The sequence below is a fragment of the Eleutherodactylus coqui genome, chromosome 5 (assembly GCF_035609145.1).
Source record: "Eleutherodactylus coqui strain aEleCoq1 chromosome 5, aEleCoq1.hap1, whole genome shotgun sequence".
Classification (NCBI taxonomy): domain Eukaryota; kingdom Metazoa; phylum Chordata; class Amphibia; order Anura; family Eleutherodactylidae; genus Eleutherodactylus; species Eleutherodactylus coqui.
Genome location: NC_089841.1, coordinates 247077670 through 247098583, shown reverse-complemented (window position 1 = coordinate 247098583; position 20914 = coordinate 247077670). Strand labels below are relative to the sequence as shown.

The window sequence follows — 20914 nt, the reverse complement described above, 5'->3', positions numbered from 1 at the left end:
TATCCAACAGCGCTGCCAAGTAATCTGTACTAGTTTTATAATGGACGGACTACTTAGCAGCGCCGCCCAATGAACCGAGCGCCAGCTTTCAGCGCTCACACCGGGGGAACGACGGAAGGTAAGTATAACACTTACATCTCCGGACTCAGCGGGTCACATACTCTTAGCCTAAAAGCTTGTAGGGCTAAAAGTAGGTGACAGACTCTCTTTTAAGCATCATGTGAGGAAGGAGAAGATGACATGATGGTTAGCTCTGGAAATCTGTAGCATTAATATGAGCTAATTTGATTGGAGTTTTTAATCAGCAGTTTTATACTAAGAAACCTAATTATGCGTCGGACTTCTGTTGTTTGTGTAGCACTTGGGCCTGTTCATTAGTGAATCATTTCTTAAATGTGTAATGCAGATGACATATACGCAAATACCCAACAGATTACCCATTGAGGAGCATCTGAGATTACCTAATCCTTTTGTCCTTCATCTCCATTCAGCTTAATTTAGCTGCCATATCAGGCACAGCCCGTGGATGAGAGCGCTGCTGCATCCGGAAAATTGACCTTTTTGTGTAATCCTGCACAACCACTACCATGTTTCCCTGAAAATAAGGCCCTGTTGTATATTAATTCTTGCCCCAAAAGAGGCGCTATGTCTTATGTTCAGGGGAGATCTTATTTTACTTACCTAGCAGGCTCGGTTCATGTTCTCTCGCTGCTTTCTGGAGCTCCAGCGCATCGTGCAGTCCTTATTCGCCAACAGAAGATCGCTTCCTGGTTAAGAGATTCATAAATCCCGCCTCTAAAAAACGATGGCTCTGATTGGTTCTTGAGTGCTGCTCAGTCAATCAATGCAGTGCTCAATGAACCAATGCGATGGCTATGATTGGTTCATCTAGCGCTGCATTGATTGGCTGAGCAGCAGTCGAAGAATCAAATCACAGACGTCGCATTGTGGCGGCGGGATTTATGAATTTAACCAATCAATGCCACAGCTCAGCCAATTCATCAATACTGCCTCCACAACGCAATGGCTGTGTTTGGCTGAGCGGTGGTCGAAGAACCAATTAAAGTTTTGCTGGATAAACCAATCACAGCCTTCAGATTGGTTTTTGAGCACTGCTCAGCCAATTAATGCAGCGCTCTATAAACCAATCAGAGTTGTCGCTTGCTGGAGGCGGGATTTATGAATCTCGTAACCATGAAGTGATCTTCTGTTGGTGAACGAGGACTGCAGGATGCGCGGTGAAGCCCCGGAAAGCAGCGAGAGGACGGGATCTGCTAGATAATATATTCTTATATTTTTATGTAATGCTTAGATTTCAAGCCTCCTCGAAAAATCAGGGTATGGCTTATTTTTGGGGAAACGCGGTAGTCACTACAGTATGTTGAATTTTAATTCCACTGTTTTCTTCCCATTTAAGGGCTGTCAGTCTCAAGTGTACCTGGGTCTCTTGGACCTCTTGCTCTCACCACTTCTGCTATCACTGGGCGTATGGCAATACCCGGCCTGACTGCTATTCCAGGACACTCCGTTTTGTTAATCAGTAATCTTAATCCTGACGTAAGTGAACCCCCTGTTGGAGTCTCTCTTACGATGTACAGTATATAAAGACTGTGTTGATAAGCCAGGATTGAGGAGTGTTGGCTCTTACTTTCCTTTCTTCTGCATTCAGCTATTAAGTCAGTGATGATACAGCAGCATTGGCATCAGCGTCATATGGAATATAGGTTCACCGAGATCACTTACACAGACATCAGGCGTCTTAACCCTTTCCAATCCACTGTCTGACATCTGAAGACATTATGATTTAAGGCTGTACAGCTCCGATGTTGGAAGACGTCCGTCTGGGTTCTCTTACTGTATATTGCCAGCCTCTCTGCTGTCGGAGCCTATCCAACGTGTCACCTCATGCAGTACTGGCTTTAGCCAGCAGATAGTGCTGTTGTATAATGGCAGAAAAAGAGTAAGCCCCCTAGGAAAACCAGGATACAAATTGGATTGGAAAGGGTTAATAAATGTATTGTTATCTAATGTCTGCAATGTCCCTGGTACCAGGATCTGTAGTAAAGATGCATTTACAGGGAGCGATTATCGTTCAGATTTCCACTATTCCCCGACGATCTGAAGGATAATTGTTCAGGGTAAATGCATGCACCGACTGAATGACGAATTAGAAGTCAATGATTTCTCATTCGCTGTTGAGTTTCTGAATGCAGAAAACTGCAGGACTTGTTATTCTGTGTAAACAGGTAGTCGCTCACTTATGAACGACTGCCTGCTTACTGTGAATGGAGGCCGGCGGGCTGGAACGATCCCTGGCCACTCCACCTCCATTCGTTCCTGTGTAAAAGCATAGGAATGATCGTCGCTGGGGCAACCTGTCGGGCATCTGCACCTGACTGGTCGCCCAGTGTTAAAACACCCTTGGGTCTGCTGGCTCTCATGCTGCATCACCACAAGATTGCCAACATTTAGTATCAATGTTGGTAATGCACTACTAATACTTGACATTGTAATCTGGTTGGCATTCATATATGTAATAAAAAGATAGTAGTGACACAGAATGCTGTTAGCCTTACACCCCTCTCTCCTAATTTGCTGAGAGCAGTGCTGGAAGAAGACTATATAAGTATAAGCAAGCTATAACTCACAGAGAGGGATCCTTAATGGGCGGACTCCGCTCTATGGCTGGGGCGTCAAACTCCTTTACCCCGAGGGCCACATCAGCCTTGTGGTCGCCTTCAAAGGGAAGATTGTAATTGTAAGACAGTATAGTAATAGTGACCCCCATAGTGGTCCCAGTAGGGATTAGTAACCCTTTAGAAGACCCAGTATTAATAGCACCCCTCATAGTTGCTCAAATAGTAATAGTGTCCCCTTAATCGGCTCCAGTAGTAATAAGTGACCCCCCCCCCCCTGGTGTTTCCAGGAGTAATACTAACTACCCTATTGGCATCTAGCCGAGCAGCATCCGTGCAGGCATTCCACTTACCCAGCCTGCAGCTCCGGTCCGGTGGCGGCAGTGCGGTCTAACTGCTCCCCTTGGCACATGCAGACGCTGGGGGGGTTAGAGGTCAGTAGTCAGTGACTCTGCACTACCGCCGCCGGTCCGGAGCTGCAGGCTGGGTGAGTGGAGTGCCTATTAGGTTGCTGCACAGCCAGCAGGTCACATAAAATAGCGTGACGGGCTGTATGCGGCCCACGGGTCTTGTGCTCGATATGAGTGCTCTATGGCATTCGTATGCCCTATTAAAGAATATAGACGGGTTATTTTGTGAAGCATTCCCTTTAACCTTTTTAAAATAGAATTGAGTTTTATCACTTTACGTTTTGTGTCATATTTTGCTAAATTGTGTCTGGCTTCTTTTACAGGTGATCTTACCCCATGCCCTATTTATCCTGTTTGGTAAGCAATCTTATTCTTTTGTAGAAGAACCATTCAGAAATTGCTAGCATAAATGTAAGATAAAAGGAACACGAGATGCTAAAAGCCAACTGTGATAAAGGATCACCATGTTTGTACTTTTTTATTCAGAAATGATTAATAGTGTTACAACAGAAATGTTAATTTTGTATGTAGCCGGTTGCTTTCACGCCTGCATGTACTTCCATTGTTCTGCGCCGTTCTAGGGCAGAGCAACGAAAATAACGGCAACCAACTTCATTGTGTGACTGATACAAACGGACACCATTGACTATAATTGGGCCCATCGGGTTTCCATAATGGTGTCCGTCATATTCCCATACACAATAACGCCGCATGCTGTTCTATGTTGACCACCTTTATTTGACAAACTCTGTAATGGAACATTTTAACAGACCCTCCAATTCAGAGGTGAACCTCGCCTTATGAGGAGATCAAACCTCTCCAGACCCGTTCATGGTTAAGGTGGATGGATTTACCACCGGTACTGTAACTAGGGTCTTCCATCATAGATAATGGGCAATGGAAATTGTAGCTGATGACTCCTTGTCATACTGACTTTGTATTGGAGAAGTTCTGTCTCAGCAGTTGGGTGCAGTTCAACCTCCGTTGCAAGACTTGTTGCTGTATGGCTTTCAGTAGAGCTTGCATACATGTCTGTGGCGTACTGTAAAGCTTTTTACTTTCTTTTTAAAGGAGTTTATGGCGACGTCCATCGTGTGAAGATTCTGTTTAATAAAAAAGAAAATGCCTTGGTGCAGATGGCAGATGCAACTCAAGCACAACTTGGTGAGTACTTAAAGGGGTGCGCTGGACTTAGAAGTACCTGCTTATTGGTCTGTGAGCCGGCACCACTTCTGCCCGCGGCTTGGGCTTGGTATTTGCTTGAATGTGGCAGAGAAATTCTATCAGATAGTCCATTAACGATTGCTGCTTTTTTTCTCCTCTTGTACACCCGATGATTTTGCATTGGGGTGCCATTTAAAAAGCAATTTGTGTAAATCGGACCATCATAAATTGATTTCTCTGATGGCATTGATTCCTCCCAAAAGCGTGTTTTACAAATAGACTGTGCAGTACAACAAAAATCTATATTGGTTGCTGCTGACAAGTCTTTGTTTTTGAACCTCTTAACCCTTTCCAATCCATTTATTTTTTTCTCATCCATTCTTCCCAGCTTCAAATAAATTGGAGCTGGGGAGAATGGATGAGAAAAAATAAATTCTCCCTTCACCCTCCTGATCTGACAGAGTTCAGGAGGGTGCCAGCGGTCATATCACCATCGGGGAAATGCGGAAATAATACTTCTGCATTCTCCCTTCAGCCTCCCGGGTCGGCGATTATGTGACAGCTGAGGTCAGGTGGCACCCGGCGGTCACATGATCGCCGGGCAGAATGCGGAAGTAACACTTCCGCATTCTCTCTTCATCCTCCCACCTCGGCGATCATGTGATAGCTGGGGGTCAGGTGACGCCGGGTGGAATCTCTTTGTATTAAATAGCGCTAATTGAGCGCTATGTAATGTGTAAAGGAGAAGGCAGAAAGGGTTAAAAACCCTTTCTGCCTTCTCCTCGGGGTTCCTCCATGAGGACCAGTGTGCAGGAGTGCATCTGTACCCGATGTGTCTGAGGATCGGAGGCAGATGCACTCCTGCACTGCAGTGTCAGGCCTGTCGACATCGGAGTTGTGGAGTAAAATGATGTCAGGACAGGCCCGACATTGGATTGGAAAGGGTTAATGCCACGGGATGTAAGCTAACCTCCTGGCTGGGGGGTGTTAGCGCAAAATTCGCTATTATAGATATACCATGTGTTCCAAATTAAATAATATGTGTACAGGCCTGGAGAGCCTTCAAAGACCACACGGACTACATCATGTGTTCCCCAAAGAGTCCCTTTATTCTGCGCGCGTTGAAACTTAAATAAGTTTCCACACAGGAAGTATACAGTTACATTATTTAGCGTGCTGATTGGTTGTCCTCAGAGGGAGGTATTTGTGAGGTAGCTTGTGATGTCATCCATCTGGGAGGAACTTCAGTGAGCACGCTCAGTTCATTCTTGAATTTAGCTTCATGAGAAGAACATCCTGTGTTTCTCCTCTCTGCTGTCCAAGACAAAGCACTCCTAAAAAGGTTTGGCCAGTTAGAACTGGTTTTACCAGTTCTTGAGCTCCTCCAATTCTTGTGGAGGTGGGGGGGAGGTGATGTTTCCTTCCTCCAGAAGTTCAGACCATTATAGACAAAATACAGTATATTCACAGTTGATAACAGAAAATACATACAAAATGGTGAACATATAGGATATCTCCCACAGGGGCACTTAGCAAAACAGGACGTTAACTTATGTACAATTGATGGCTATAGAGGCTGCGCCCGAGCCATCCTGTTATCATCCCCCTTACATGACGCGATCCATGCTTATGGCGTCTGGAGCTGCCTTGGCCTGTGATTGCTATTGTAGGCAATAATGCATCGCAGTTCAGACGCACTGCAATGCATTATCAAACCAAGCACAGCTTTTCTGGTTCAAGTTCCCTTTAGGGACATAAAAATAAATAAAAAATTGTAACGGAAAAAAATCATTTTTTGCGCACTTTCCCCTCCTTGTATAAAAAGAAAAAACACATATTTGGTATCATCTGATCCGTAGCAATCCGTACAATAAATTTGAACATCCTATGTATCCAGCATGATAAAACCCTTTAAAAAAACAGCCAAAATGGTCCATCCCACACGGCAAAAACCTTAAAAAAAAGAACTAAAAAACAGAGCAAAAATGCATATTTTCTTCATTTTATGTCTCAAAAAATACAATAAAATTGTAATGCTATGGAAAGCGTCGGCCGGCGTGATTAGTCTCCAAATGTCATGGCAAGCTTCGCAAAGGAATCTTGTTTCTTAGACAATGCGGATTCCGCCTCTGAAACCGCAGCAGAAATCCATGGCTAGGACGGGTATTTCTGCTGCGGAGCTGCATGAGGATTTAGCCATTGTGAATGGGCAAAATCAGTATGTTGCATTTCCGACATGAATCCGCATTAAGAAGTCACATGTCACTTCTTCATTTTTTAATCTGTGGTGGAAAAATAAATGGGATGCAGATTTTGGTGTGGAATACATACCAAAATTGGCTGAGAGAACCTACCCTAATAGTCATGATGGAAGCATTATTAATGGGTCTCATTGAGTTCTAATGAATGGGCCTATCCTATCAGGGTTCTCCTACTTTTGATGACAAGAATAGTGATGCAGACCTTATTGCACTCGTGCAGTCAAAAGCCATCCTTGTTTGCATCTAGTCACGTCTGATCACGTCCCGCTGACGGTTGCAGAGCAAGGGATAGCATTGACACACTATAGCGAATCATGTAGTTGTCAGTTGGACATGACCAGGATCTTGAATTTTTGAGAGCCTGTAACTCATTAAGTAAATCAGAGACGTAACTTCCTGATATACTTGAAAACTTGTACCAGAAACCCCCCTTTAAAAAAGTGTCAATGGAGTTGGTGTATAATAAATGTAGAGTCGAAGTCTACTTCTTTTTTTTTACTTGCATTTGCTGAATTGATACTTTTGGATGCGTGCACCATACAGTTGTTTAATCTACTACGTTGGCGTAATAATGGCTATAAGTTACTATTTACAGTGCATGTTACATGTTGTGTTTTTGTATTTTAGCTATGAGCCATCTGAATGGACAAAGACTTCACGGAAGAGTCCTGCGAATTACCCTGTCAAAGCACCAGTCTGTTCAGCTTCCTCGTGAAGGACACGAAGACCAAGGCCTGACAAAGGACTATACAAATAGCCCACTACATCGCTTCAAAAAGCCAGGCTCAAAGAACTTTCAGAATATATTTCCTCCCTCAGCAACCCTACATCTGTCCAACATACCGTACGTATGACATTTGGGGAACACATTGTAAAGGGGTTAACAGAGTGTTACAAATTCATGGCCTATCCTCCTAATAGGCCATCATTAACTGATCAATGGGGGTCCAGGTCCAACATCCCCCACTGATGAGGCTTACTGGGAAGATGAGGGTTACGGGGGGGGGGGGGGGGGGGAAGAGAGAGATCTCTCTCACTCTTCCTCCCGCTCCGCTCCCCCCCGCAGCCCACCCGAGCCTGCTCGGATCACTAAGCAGTTACTCGAGAAGAGCGATGCTCGCTCGTGTAACTGCCTTACCGAGTAGGCTCGCTCATCCCTACTGGTAACGTATCTCTGTGAGGGCTTGTTTTTTGCAGGAAGAGTTGTAGATCTTTTTGGCATGATTTTCATATATATGTGACTTTTGAATTTGCTTTTTATTGCATTTACTGGCGAGCAAAAGACAAATGGCAATAAAAGAAATATTTTCATTGTCTTGGCTGTTACAAACGTAGTAATACCTAATGCTTTTTTTTCATTTTTTGGTATTTTATCCATTTAAAATGTTTTATTTTACACAGGCGAGCGCAATCCCGCTCCTAGATCGCACTCCCCACCATGTGAATTCATTGAGGATGCGAGGCGGTTTCATGGTAAAACAGTCTCACATCATTTCGGGAAAAAGTGATCCTCCGGCGCGGCTGTCACAGCCACGGCAGAGGATCGTGGAGTTTCTCCCATTGCTTTCAATAGGGCCGGCAATGCTGCCACCAGCCCCATTGAAATGAATGGGTGGTGTGATCCAAGAGCATGCAGAAAGATAATTAAATCACCTGTATGAAGCTGTCCTCTGTGTTTTAGGGGGTGGAGTGTCGAGACAAAACTCCTTAACTTCTGCAAAAGAGGGGTCTCGGTTACTTTTTTTTTTTTTTACGTTCCTGTAGGGGACTTGCTTAAGAGCCTCATGTGGCGCAGAGTGTTAAGGCAGCAGAATGCAGTTCTAAGCTCTTGCTCACGACCTGAAGGTTGCGGGTTCAACCCTGCATGGTTCAGGTAGCCGGCTCAAGGTTGACTCAGCCTTCCATCCTACTGAGGTCGGTAAAATGAGTACCCAGCTGGCTGGGGGGTAAAGATGACTGGGAACGGCAATGGCAAACCACCCCACAAAAACGGTCTGCCAAGAAAATGTCAGAATGTGACGTCACCCTGGGAGTCGGTCACGATTGGTGCTTGCACCTGGAGACTTTACCAGACCTAGTGGACTTGAACCAGAAAAGCTAAGATAAAGGATTGCAGTGCTTTTGTGACTGCTACAGCGGTAGGCTAAGCCTGCATCATCCATAGGATGTAAGTTTACGGCCTGTTGCATTAAACTTACATCCCGTGGCACTAAGGGGTTAAACTAGTAGTATTGCGTTTTGACTATAACCCTTTTAATTGGCACCTTACCAGTTATTCACTGAAATGCTTCATTTTCTATTCTTTATTTTTGAAAGGCCTTCAATTTCTGATGATGACCTTAAAAGATTATTTGCAAGTACTGGATGTTCAGTCAAGGCCTTTAAATTCTTCCAGTAAGTATATCTCTATAAATATCTGCAGTAAGCATTTTTTTTCTTTCCCCCTTTCGCCCAGATCAGTATTAAAGTTGACCTGAAATAAACAACATTTTGCTTCATTACTATATACCTTACTGGGAATTCTGCCTATGTTCAGGTTGCTACTGATTGATATACTTTTTATTCTTTAAGAATCACATACTACATCATCAAAATGACATCTGTGGGAGTTCCTGGGACTGGAACTGCCATCAATTTTTTGATGGGTCTCAGTGACTTCTTAAAATACCACTAAAGAGGTTTTCTTACATAAGCAAGTGACAGGATATCACTAGTATATACTTTTAATTGTTAATAAATTTGGAGGCAAATTACAGCTTATGTGTGTCAGTAGTTAGAATGAAGGACTGCCTTAGTTTGTGGATAACCGCGGCCGACCAATTGTTAGAATGAAGGACTGCCTCAGTTTGTGGATAACCGCGCCCAACCAATTGTTAGAATGAAGGACTGCCTCAGCTTGTGGATAACCGCGGCCGACCAATTGTTAGAATGAAGGACTGCCTCAGATTGTGGATAACCGCGGCCGACCAATTGTTAGAATGAAGGACTGCCTCAGATTGTGGATAACCGCAGCCGACCAATTGTTAGAATGAAGGTCTGCCTCAGTTTGTGGATAACCGCTGCCAACCAATTGTTAGAATGAAGGACTGCCTCAGCTTGTGGATAACCGCAGCCGACCAATTGTTAGTATGAAGGACTGCCTCAGTTTGTGGATAACCGGGGCCAACCAATTGTTAGAATGAAGGACTGCCTCAGTTTATGGATAACCGCAGCCGACCAATTGTTAGAATGAAGGACTGCCTCAGTTTGTGGATAACCGCGGCCAACCAATTGTTAGAATGAAGGACTGCCTCAGTTTGTGGATAACCGCAGCCGACCAATTGTTAGAATGAAGGACTGCCTCAGTTTATGGATAACCGCAGCCGACCAATTGTTAGAATGAAGGACTGCCTCAGTTTGTGGATAACCGCAGCCGACCAATTGTTAGAATGAAGGACTGCCTCAGTTTGTGGATAACCGCAGCCGACCAATTGTTAGAATGAAGGACTGCCTCAGTTTGTGGATAACTGCAGCCGACCAATTGTTAGAATGAAGGACTGCCTCAGTTTGTGGATAACCGCGGCCAACCAATTGTTAGAATGAAGGACTGCCTCAGCTTGTGGATAACCGCGGCCGACCAATTGTTAGAATGAAGGACTGCCTCAGTTTGTGGATAACCGCGGCCAACCAATTGTTAGAATGAAGGACTGCCTCAGTTTGTGGATAACCGCGGCCAACCAATTGTTAGAATGAAGGACTGCCTCAGTTTGTGGATAACCGCAGCCGACCAATTGTTAGAATGAAGGACTGCCTCAGTTTGTGGATAACCGCGGCCAACCAATTGTTAGAATGAAGGTCTGCCTCAGCTTGTGGATAACCGCGGCCGACCAATTGTTAGAATGAAGGACTGCCTCAGTTTGTGGATAACCGCGGCCAACCAATTGTTAGAATGAAGGACTGCCTCAGCTTGTGGATAACCGCGGCCAACCAATTGTTAGAATGAAGGACTGCCTCAGTTTGTGGATAACTGCGGCCGACCAATTGTTAGAATGAAGGACTGCCTCAGCTTGTGGATAACCGCGGCCGACCAATTGTTAGAATGAAGGACTGCCTCAGTTTGTGGATAACCGCGGCCAACCAATTGTTAGAATGAAGGACTGCCTCAGCTTGTGGATAACCGCGGCCAACCAATTGTTAGAATGAAGGACTGCCTCAGTTTGTGGATAACTGCGGCCGACCAATTGTTAGAATGAAGGACTGCCTCAGCTTGTGGATAACCGCGGCCAACCAATTGTTAGAATGAAGGACTGCCTCAGTTTGTAGATAACCGCGGCCGACCAATTGTTAGAATGAAGGACTGCCTCAGTTTGTGGATAACCGCAGCCGCCCAATTGTTAGAATGAAGGACTGCCTCAGTTTGTGGATAACCGCGGCCAACCAATTGTTAGAATGAAGGACTGCCACAGTTTATGGATAACCGCGGCCGACCAATTGTTAGAATGAAGGACTGCCTCAGCTTGTGGATAACCGCGGCCGACCAATTGTTAGAATGAAGGACTGCCTCAGTTTGTAGATCACTGCAGGTCCTTCTAAACCTTTCCCTTTACAATACGCCTACTGTCCACACTTTTCCTTGAATAGGGCTGAGTTGCAGTTTTCTGCATATGGCCTCTACAGAAGCAGTGATGTGCGGGGAAAATGCTGGAGGGGCTTTGTTTTGTTCATTCCTGTGATTTGTGTGGGTTCCTGAGGTCTTTTCCCCGTCAGTCAGCAAGTGATGGCACATGGTAGTGGTATTTCTCACAGTGGTGAGCATTGAAAACACCATTCAAGGGCATAATCTCCATTGATTTTTAAAGGCAAAAGCACATTAATTGAAACTAGTTTGTGCAAATTACAGCTTATGTACCTTGCCTTTGTGGAATGTCTACACTGTTCTTCTGTATTCTTGAAGTCATGCCCCTGCTCGGTTAGCCTCCTTTTCCTGTCCCAATAGCTCCCTCGAAATAACATGGCTGCATATGGAGAGGCATGTGACGATAAATATCAGCCTCCTCCATAGTGATCCACTGTGCATAGGACACAAACACAGGCCCAGTACAGGTGGCTAGTGATATGTATGGTCAGATGCCCCTCCGTATGCAGCTATGTTATGGATGAGAAAGTTGTAAGTATTGGAGGCCGGTCGAGCGTTGGGCATGGCTTGACTAAATCAGAAGAACAGCACACATTCAATAAAGACGATGTTAGAAAGTTTGCAAATATTACGCAAAGCCTTTTTCTCATATCGAGTATGAAGCAGCCCACTTATTAAGTCAAAATGTATGCAGCTATCTACCTATAGTCCTTTGGTGTACTGGCAACGTATTGATTGTTCGCTCTTGTATTTTTCCAGGAAAGACCGAAAAATGGCACTTATCCAGCTGGGGTCAGTGGAGGAAGCTATAGCCGCTCTCATAGATCTGCACAACCATGATTTGGGAGATAACCACCATCTGAGGGTTTCCTTTTCCAAATCCATGATCTAAATCTTCATCTGCTATCAGTTCTCCTCCCACTTCATGATTTCTTTGTAAAGACTGGACCACGGTTTTGGTAAAATCCCTCAGACAGAGACTGAATATTACAAGACCAACCCTGCCTCGTTTGTAATATCTGGAATCTCTGTGAGAAGAAGGAACACATCAGATGCCTTCTTTATAAACAGACTACCAAAATGCAGAATCGTTATAAAGCTCTGTGCTCGATGGCGGGAAAATAGACAAATTCTGCATTTTATAGTGAAATCTAAAGATATTATCATTTTTGTTTTATAATTAAATACCCCTGGTGGTCCTTTTCTTTTTGTTCCAAATAAACTTTACGCAACATTTTTCTGACAATCATCCAGGTTTCGAAATAGTTCTATGGAGGCGGATCTCAACTTTCTTTTCCTCTCTTTGTATTTTGGCCGGAGAGGTAAGGTGCCTACTGGACCCACCAATCTGCTCACTGAGCTCGGCCATGACTTTGAATGGAGCATGGTTGGCCACCGCTTCATCCAAATCCTCCTGGCCTTCACCTATCTAGTGGCTAAATAGGCCAGAATATCCTGTTTAAGCCTTTTTTTAATATTTGTAGCTAGTGAAAGGAGAAAGTGCAGATGACTTATTTCTAACAAATATTCCATTACATGCTGGTAATATTTTTCCATTAGACCGTTGGACCAAATTTTATTTTATTGACTCTCGCAAAATTAGTTTTTTTCTTTTAAAGTAAATATTTTAATCCCTTATTTACTCTTATTTCTTATTAACCCTTTCCAATCCACTGTCTGACCTCTGAAGACATTATGATTTAAGGCTGTACAGCTCCGATGTTGGAAGACGTCTGTCGGGGTTTTCTTACTGTATATTGCCAGCCTCTCTGCTGTCAGAGCCTATCCAACGTGTCACCTCGTGCAGTACTGGCTTTAGCCAGCATATAGCACCATTGTATAACAGCAGAAAAAGAGTAAGCCCCGTAGGAAAACCAGGATACAAATTGGATTGGAAAGGGTTAAACCTTGGAATATTTTTTGTTCTTTCCAACGATTTTATAAACTCTTGGAAACGGTTATAAAATTGATTACTTGAAAACGGAGCTGCACACAAGCAGCCGACCATTGTGACCGAACGGCTATTGGCCTATTGAGACGTGTTGTGTACTTATTTTTGGAACAAACTGTAAAAGATCACCATTTTAGTTAAATCACAAACTTATTTTTTTCTGAAAATATATATATAAAAAAAAAGTTTACAGTCTTACAAATAATTATTCAGGTCTATCATTTGGTTTTGCAGATTTTTAAGAAATTATTTTTGGTAATATGTTCACAAAAAACTTAAACCTCAAGGGTTTTTTTGTACCACTATAATAACTAAAATCCTTACATCAGAATTACTGTGTACTTAATTTACTTATGTGCCTTATTATGTGCTTATAATGAAAAATAGGGTAGATTATTTTTGATGTATCTTTTGAAAATTGTATTGTGGGTTTGGTGAAAGTTTTTTCATTCAAATTTTTCTAGTTTTTTGGTGTTTAGTGTGTGTTTTTATTTTAATTTGTTTTTTTTGGTTTTTCCAAAAGCATTAATCAATTGCGTTTAGCCTTAGAAAGCAGGACATTAAACATAGAAACAGCTGATAAAAGCCTTGCATATCTGTATACATTTACAATGAGGTAGACTGCATGCATGGTAAAAAAAATACTTGTTTGCATACCAGATTTTGTTTTCAGTTGGGTAGCCGTGAGGTTTACCTCTCCCTTGAGCCGCAGGTTGATTGGCACTCTTCGAATCCCAAGATGTTTTGAATGATGAGAAATGTCACCGATTTTTAGTGAATGTCTACAGCAATCTACTTTGTAAGTTCTGCATTATTTATGAGGCTTTGTAAACTTTCTGTTTATGGTTTTCTTGCAGATTTTCGAAACGTGGTTTCTAGAGTTCTTTCGGCTCCTGTTTTTTTAGTTTTACGGTATGGAAGCCGATGTAATGACTTGCTGCAAAACTTTGTGCACGTATGCAAAAATAATGCAATATGTTGCATCACTGTGTACTCACACTAACGAGAAATTAGGAAACGTCTGTCCGATTTTTATTAGAGTTTTTACTTTTTAGGTGTTTTTCTTTTTTGTACGTTGGAAGCAAGTTATGGAATGCACGTAAAAGTATCTGCAAGTCTCAAACATGTTTGTACTGATATATATAGGCAACCTATGAAATGTAATTGTTTAACTTGGTTATGAGGTGTTGTCATAAAAAAGTCCAGTGGAGACATTAGGCCTTAAGGTACCTTTACACAGAACGAATATCGCCTGAATTATCACTTGAAACAGGACAATAGTCGCCCCATGGACTAGCAGCCGCCGACAGGGCACTGAGCGACAAATCGGTCATTTGTCGGAGTCGCTTGGTTTTTATCTGGGAGTTGCTCAGTCTTTGAGCGATTTGCCTGTTTATCATGAATGGTGGCGGGCGGCCCGGAACGATCCCCAGCCCGCTCTGTCTCCATTCACAGAACCACTATTGCTTCTGTGTAAAAACACAGGAGTAAGAGTCAGATTGGCGCCCGACAGTTGCTCCCGTGTAAGGGGGCCTTTATCTATTACTGTCTAAGAGAAGAACTGGCCTTGTTGCCCATAGCAAGCAATTACTGCAGCACTGCTGTTTGTTGCTATGGGCAACCTTTTTTCTTTAACGCCTCATGCAAATAGCAGAGCAGTGTGCAGGAGTCTGTACAATGGGACATGGAGTCCGCTGCAGCTCTGTACTCTGCATCCATGTACTATGCTCCAACAAGCACCATACGTATGGAGATATTTTCACGAGGAGCAATGACATCTGATGGCGTATGCCACAGTTTTCCTGCAGAAGCCAACAAAGATAAGAAAAAAAAAAAAGTTATGCCTCCTCCTTATGAAATCGGCCTGCTAAGGCTCCATGATCCTGTATGGATGCGCTTGGCTCCGTACAAGATGGACCTGTACTACAACTGTGTCCATGAGTCCAAATGTTGTCACACCTAGTAAATTGCTGTGATCTGTTATCAAACGCTGGTTTAACTTTCTTCCGGGTTGATGGATTCATAGTCTGCAAACTGTTGCCACACTCAGAGTATCTCAGGATATATTGGCATTGTTTGGCTTGATTATGCATTTCCCAATGCAAAAAAAAAAACTACAAACCTATCCTCAAGAATCTCTAACCGGCGCTGAATGTCAGCCGCTGCTTTATAAGAAACGGCAGTGGTAAGATATATAATCTAGATAATATGTGAGGTCTTAGCTGGTCTAAGTACATTGTGTGGTATTCATTGGATTCTTAGCCACCCCTCCCCCAATGTTTTAAATATATCTATATATGTGACCAGAATCCAAAATCATTATTGACTATTTAAAGAGTGTTTGTGGAGAAACAAATGTCCTTCAGAAAGTGCTTTAAGACCTCCTTGGAGCAACGAGCAGTGTTTTACCGAATATGAAACATGTCATTAATAGTTCCTCCAATGTCCGTTTCGCCTTTAACCTATTGAGGGGGTCCTGCTTTTTACCTACACTGGTATCTATGCCTGACAACATGTATTCTTTAAAATCCTGTCTCAGGTAAAGTTTTCAAGAGTAATGGTAACTCGAAAATTGCCCAAATGCTGATTTATTAGCACTTTATTCTTTCCGGATTGTAATATGACAAGTTGACTGATATCCTTAATTGCCAGAAGAGTTGACCCATTTGACCAGTTTCCATTAGGCTTAATGTAACTGGGTACACCTACCGTACAATATTTACATCAATACTGCAATAAAGCGTTGTACTTGTACTTCTGGATTCCGGTTTTTGCCCCGTCACACCCATAGGCAATAAGCTTTTTTTTTTTTTTCCCTACCACAGAACAACTTCTAGTACCGTTAAGTAGGCCTTATGGTCAGCCTTAGCTCGTATGGTTATTCATCCTTAACCATTTCTGTATTTTACCGATTATAAGATGCATATGACTTAAGCAATCCTTGTTGTTAACTGTATGGTGTTCGTAAAGTGGAAACTGTTGTGTCGGACTTTGAGGACCATTGACTCTAACCGAGAGTTGTCAACTTTTATGGTTTTTTTTCATGGAAATACATCATTATAGGCTTGATACGTGTTGATTGTTGAAGTACTCTTTCTATACCGTCGTGTGTTTTGTGTATATAGATGGTTTAATGGAAAAGATGATGATTTAAGACGTTTTCAGGGAGCAGTGATTGGGCGAGACTTGGTGAATGCTCATGTCCATTCTTATAGCCTCATATGCCATGCTGGTGACTTGTATGTGCGCGTCTGAATTGAGATATACGACATATTCTTTATTTCCTGTAGTTACATTAGCAGAAATGCTCATTCTTTTTCGAGGGATACATTTTTTTTTTTATGTACCGATGGCCTTCACTCCTCTACTTCTGCCAGGCGGAGCACCGTGCCTTGGTTCAGAACTCTGAATGTAGAAGTTTGCTTCCTATGAACCCAATAAGTATTTTGTAAAGGTGAAGGAGGCAGCTGCAATTTTTGCATTCGTTTAGTGGCTAATTGTTTTGTCACATTTATGGCTTGTAAAAAAAAAAAAAAAAGTTGGTAAGCAAAATGGAACATTTGGGTTTACGCCCATCTCTACCCATTTTATTACATCTGTCTACCAAAAAAATGTTAACGCATGACTTAGTCTAAGGTATAGACTGCTTGTAATGTATTGCATGACATTAAGTGAATTACTATATCTTCTGTGGGTTAATGCTGTATATGCAAGCATGCTTTGATGGTTTTATGCTTGTGTAGCGCTGATTTCGAGGTCAATAGTATGAAGGGTCACTGTGGGGACAAAGCTGTAAATCCCTAAATGAATTGGGGTTTGATTATTTATGTGATGTTTGTGTGTGTGTAATATATATCTATATAAGTATATATTTGATTTGGTGTTTTTCGTTTTCGGTAGTGTGCAGCCAAATGTGTTTTAATTTTACGGTTATGAAAGGTTATGTATATCCTATAGCATGCAGTGAATTTGTTTTAAAGAGGTATCATTCTTTTCTTTTGACCTACATTGAATTGTGGAAGGTGGTTTATTAAAATGTGATGTGAAAGTATATATTCTGGCACTCAAGTTGTTTTTCAAACTAGCTTTGACTTTATCATGTGAGACTATGAAGTAGAACATTCAGTATTTGATGTTATCCGGTAAACATTATTTGGTTAAATTCAGTTAGGAGATGTCTGCTGTAACTTTTATGGCTTGGTTTTTTTTACTTATTGTGTATGTCAGTTTGACTTTTTTCATAGTCGATCCAATATAAACCTTAAAGGAGTTGGCCTCTTTGTACCTATATTACAAAATGGGCTTGTAATACACTTAGAGTAATTCACGATTACTAGTATTACTTTTGGTAAAGTTGTCCTGTTATTATTGAAGCCAAGACCCCTCATTCAGCCAACCTTCACTCCCATCCCAACTGCCCTCCAATACTTAAAAACCCTTCTATTGCCAGGCAATGTGATCATGCCCATTACTTAGCCACCTCCACACTGCCTTCTTTCAATGTGCCGTGAATGGTTGCCAACCATCTAGAAATTTCTGGACAGTCTATAAAAGCAGGTCACTTTTTTTTTTTACAGTGTTTGTGAAAAATGTGAGATGCGTCCATGAAGTTTTTGGCTATTGGTACTCAAAACAGGTGCCAACCACTACCAATTATGACCGTTGATTGTCACCATTTTACAGCTTACAGTGAATGCTGGTAATTACTTCATATGAATATCTGAGCTACAGACATGTAACACTTACGATTAGAGATGAGCAAGCATGCTTGGATACAGCAGTTACTCAAGCGAGCATTGCTCTTCTCAAGTAACTGCTTATTGGTCCGAGCGTGCTCGGGGGGGGGGGGGGCGGCGGGGTTGAGCGGCTGGTGGCGGGCGGGGGGGGGGGGAGGGAGAGATCTCTCTCACTCTCCCCCCTGCTACCGCCCACACCTCAACCCCTCACCCCCCCGGAGCCTGCTCAGACTAGTAAGCAGTTACTCAAGAAGAGCGATTCTCGCTCGAGTAACTGCTGTATCCGAGTGTGCTCTCTCATCTCTACTTACGATCTTTATCATTTTGTATGTTTTTTTGTTTTTTTTTCAATGTGTTGGCAAAAAAAGTGTTGATTGTCTGTTATTTTTGGATAAGTTGTCAAGAATAATTCAGGTTGGCAACCCTGGTGCTGATTTACATGTATGGTTGCATGTCCCTTCATTTACAACCATCTTGTAAAGGGGTAAGCTGTCAGTGTATTTGAAGGGAGTATGGCTTCAATCATGCAGAAAAAGGAGATACAGCCTCCTTAAAGGATATATTAGTAAGTTGTAATTGAGCACTTTGTAAGCCCATTTTTAAATATTGCATATAAAGTGACCAACCCTTTAAAGGGAAACTGTTGGCTACTTAATACTCCCCTTACTGAGGGATGAGTGCAGGTTACTCATGAGGTGCTGTTCACCCTGCCCAGCCAACGGGATTGACGTTTTTCTAGCTATTGCATCGCAAACTGGAAAACTACAAATTAAATTAAGTGGGAGGGGTTATTAGCGCTTCATAAGTAATATGGACTCCTCTTGCCAGACTCAGCGGCTTCGCTATGTAAGTGCATGGAATCTACTAAACATTACCCCATGAGTGACACGCTGGAATTGGCGCATCTGTCACTACTTTATGCTACCCTCCATAAAGGCAGCATAAACTACCTGACAGGCTGCCTTTAATACTGAAACACACTCAAGGCCTTTTATGTTAATTTTTTTTTTTTTTTTTTTTTTTATACATTTGTTATTTTTTTTCCCTAGAGTCAATATCTAAGGATCACAGTTCCCCTTACTAGGCCAGATCTGGTGGCATGCCTTGTAGTAGATGACTAATCCTGATCTGAATGTTCTACGTTAATTAAAATATTGCCTTTATCTAGGTTACATAGTAAACCTAAAGCAGTTGTCTGGTTTCCAATGCCCTATTTTGTAATTATGCGTGGATTGGGGGCATTCAGGACCTTCATCTATTACCCAGAGTGATGAGTGGTTGCAGAGCCCTAAAGGAATGTGCAAGTCCATGCATAATACAGAACACCCATTGATTTAAAGGAGTACTGCCAAACAGAATTAACTAGAAGTTTCAGCCATGTATTCTAGTGCCTTTATAGCATTCGTATTGTTCGTTGCTTCGTAAAATACTTTAGAGAGGTTGTCCAGGGCTAGGAAAAAGGGTTTGCATATGTCTGTATTGTCTGAATGGGGAGAAGTTGCAATACCAAACACTAGGCAAACAAAATGCCCAAGGGCAACCAAAAGCCTAATCATTATGATTCCTACTGAAGTAAAACATCACCTTATTATGTAAGTGAAATAAAACCCCAATGAAGATCTTAAAATTAAAAGTCTCTTGCAACCTCTATAGATTAAAGTATAATAAATCATGCCATAATGGTTGGGGTCATAACCAACTGGCTTTTGGTTGCCCTAGAGCAACTTTCTCCAGTAGTTTAATAGCCTGGTGTGACTAAGCAATTCTTGAATTATTTGTTGCAGTACCAAATAGAGATGAGCGAGCATACTCGCTAAGGGCAATTGCTTGAGCAATTAGCGAGCAATAGTGAGTACCTGCCCGCTCGAGAGAAAAGCTTCGGGTGCTGGCGCAGGGGAGTGGTGAGTTGCGGCAGTCAGCGGGGGGAGAGAGAGATCTCCCCTCCGTTCCTCCCCGCTCTCCCCCGCCGGCACCCTTTTCTCTCGAGCAGGCAGGTACTCACTAAGGGCAATGCTCGCTCGAGCAATTGCCCTTAGCGAGTATGCTCCCTCATCACTAGTACCAAACACAGCCCAAGGATAATAGTGGCGCTGTGTCTAGACAACAACAACAAGCAGACCATTTTTTCAAAGCCTTGACCATCTTTTTTATTACCCCCACAGCGCCAGAAACTGTTATCCGGCTACTTTGACACACAAATTGTCCCCTTGTGAAGTGATAGACATCGAGCCTTAAAAATGACTGATTAGTGGATGAGGATTGCTGTTTGGCTTCCTTTGGAAATAGAAAGATGCAGGGTTAATGTTGTTTTACTACATGATTTCAGTACATGACAAGCCGATCCCTTTTCGAATATTCTAAAATAACCCTTGTGGCATGTTTCAGGCGGTCATAGCTTGTACACAGTGAGAACAGTGCTGCTAATGGTGAATGTGTGGATAATAATCGACCAGACTTCTCTCTTAATGATCTGTTGGTATCAATGAGACAATAATACAATGTAACTCTCTCCTCTATATCCGTAAGATCTTTGAATGTATAGTGCCCAACACTGGATATTTAGTTTCTAGCAGAACGTCTGTACTCGATATTCTAATAAAGAGCACATGGAGAATCAGGGATTTGCCATTGCTTTTAAACTACAGTCACCCACAAAGGTTTTGCTTTTTATATACATTACAATGCCTGTATATCTGATGAATTAGTAGCATTTACACACTTGAAAAATAAGGCGAAATACAACAGTTTCTGAAAAATTTGGGCTGCCTATTAAAGCAATAGAGAAATATACCACCGTTGCCATTGGCTTTCCATGCCTCTTGTATCTAAGTGGATGCGTGGTATACAGCCCCCTACTGAAGGCACTGATGCTTCCCGATGTTCCACAGATTTTCTTTCGTATTTTTCTTTGTTTTCAGAACGCTTTCAGAGTTGACCGATAGTAATATTCTTAGTTGAACATTCTGAAAGTATTCACATCCGTTTTGGGTTCTAGATAATGTAAGTGATTTGTATCTTTTTTATATATTCTTGGGGCTTAATGCAAGCTTGTTAACATTTTAAAGGACCAAAGTTTATGTGCCTTCAATGATCTACATTTCATACATACCATTTCACAGTAGTGTCTCACGATGGTTGAAG

The 20914-nt window shown here is 42.4% G+C and overlaps 1 protein-coding gene across 5 annotated transcripts in view; it reads left to right on the top strand.

The window, feature by feature from the left end:
* The window catches only part of PTBP3 (polypyrimidine tract binding protein 3), a 140087-nt gene extending 124929 nt beyond the window's left edge, over positions 1-15158 (top strand). For all 5 annotated transcript variants that reach the window (XM_066604431.1, XM_066604433.1, XM_066604432.1 and 2 more), the window contains exons 9-14: positions 1418-1557; positions 3370-3403; positions 4118-4210; positions 7099-7315; positions 8788-8865; positions 11846-15158. In XM_066604431.1, the coding sequence (XP_066460528.1) occupies positions 1418-1557; positions 3370-3403; positions 4118-4210; positions 7099-7315; positions 8788-8865; positions 11846-11978 (695 nt within the window). In that variant the 3' untranslated portion in view covers positions 11979-15158. The remainder of the gene's footprint in view (positions 1-1417; positions 1558-3369; positions 3404-4117; positions 4211-7098; positions 7316-8787; positions 8866-11845) is intronic.
* The last annotated feature ends 5756 nt before the right edge of the window (positions 15159-20914 follow it).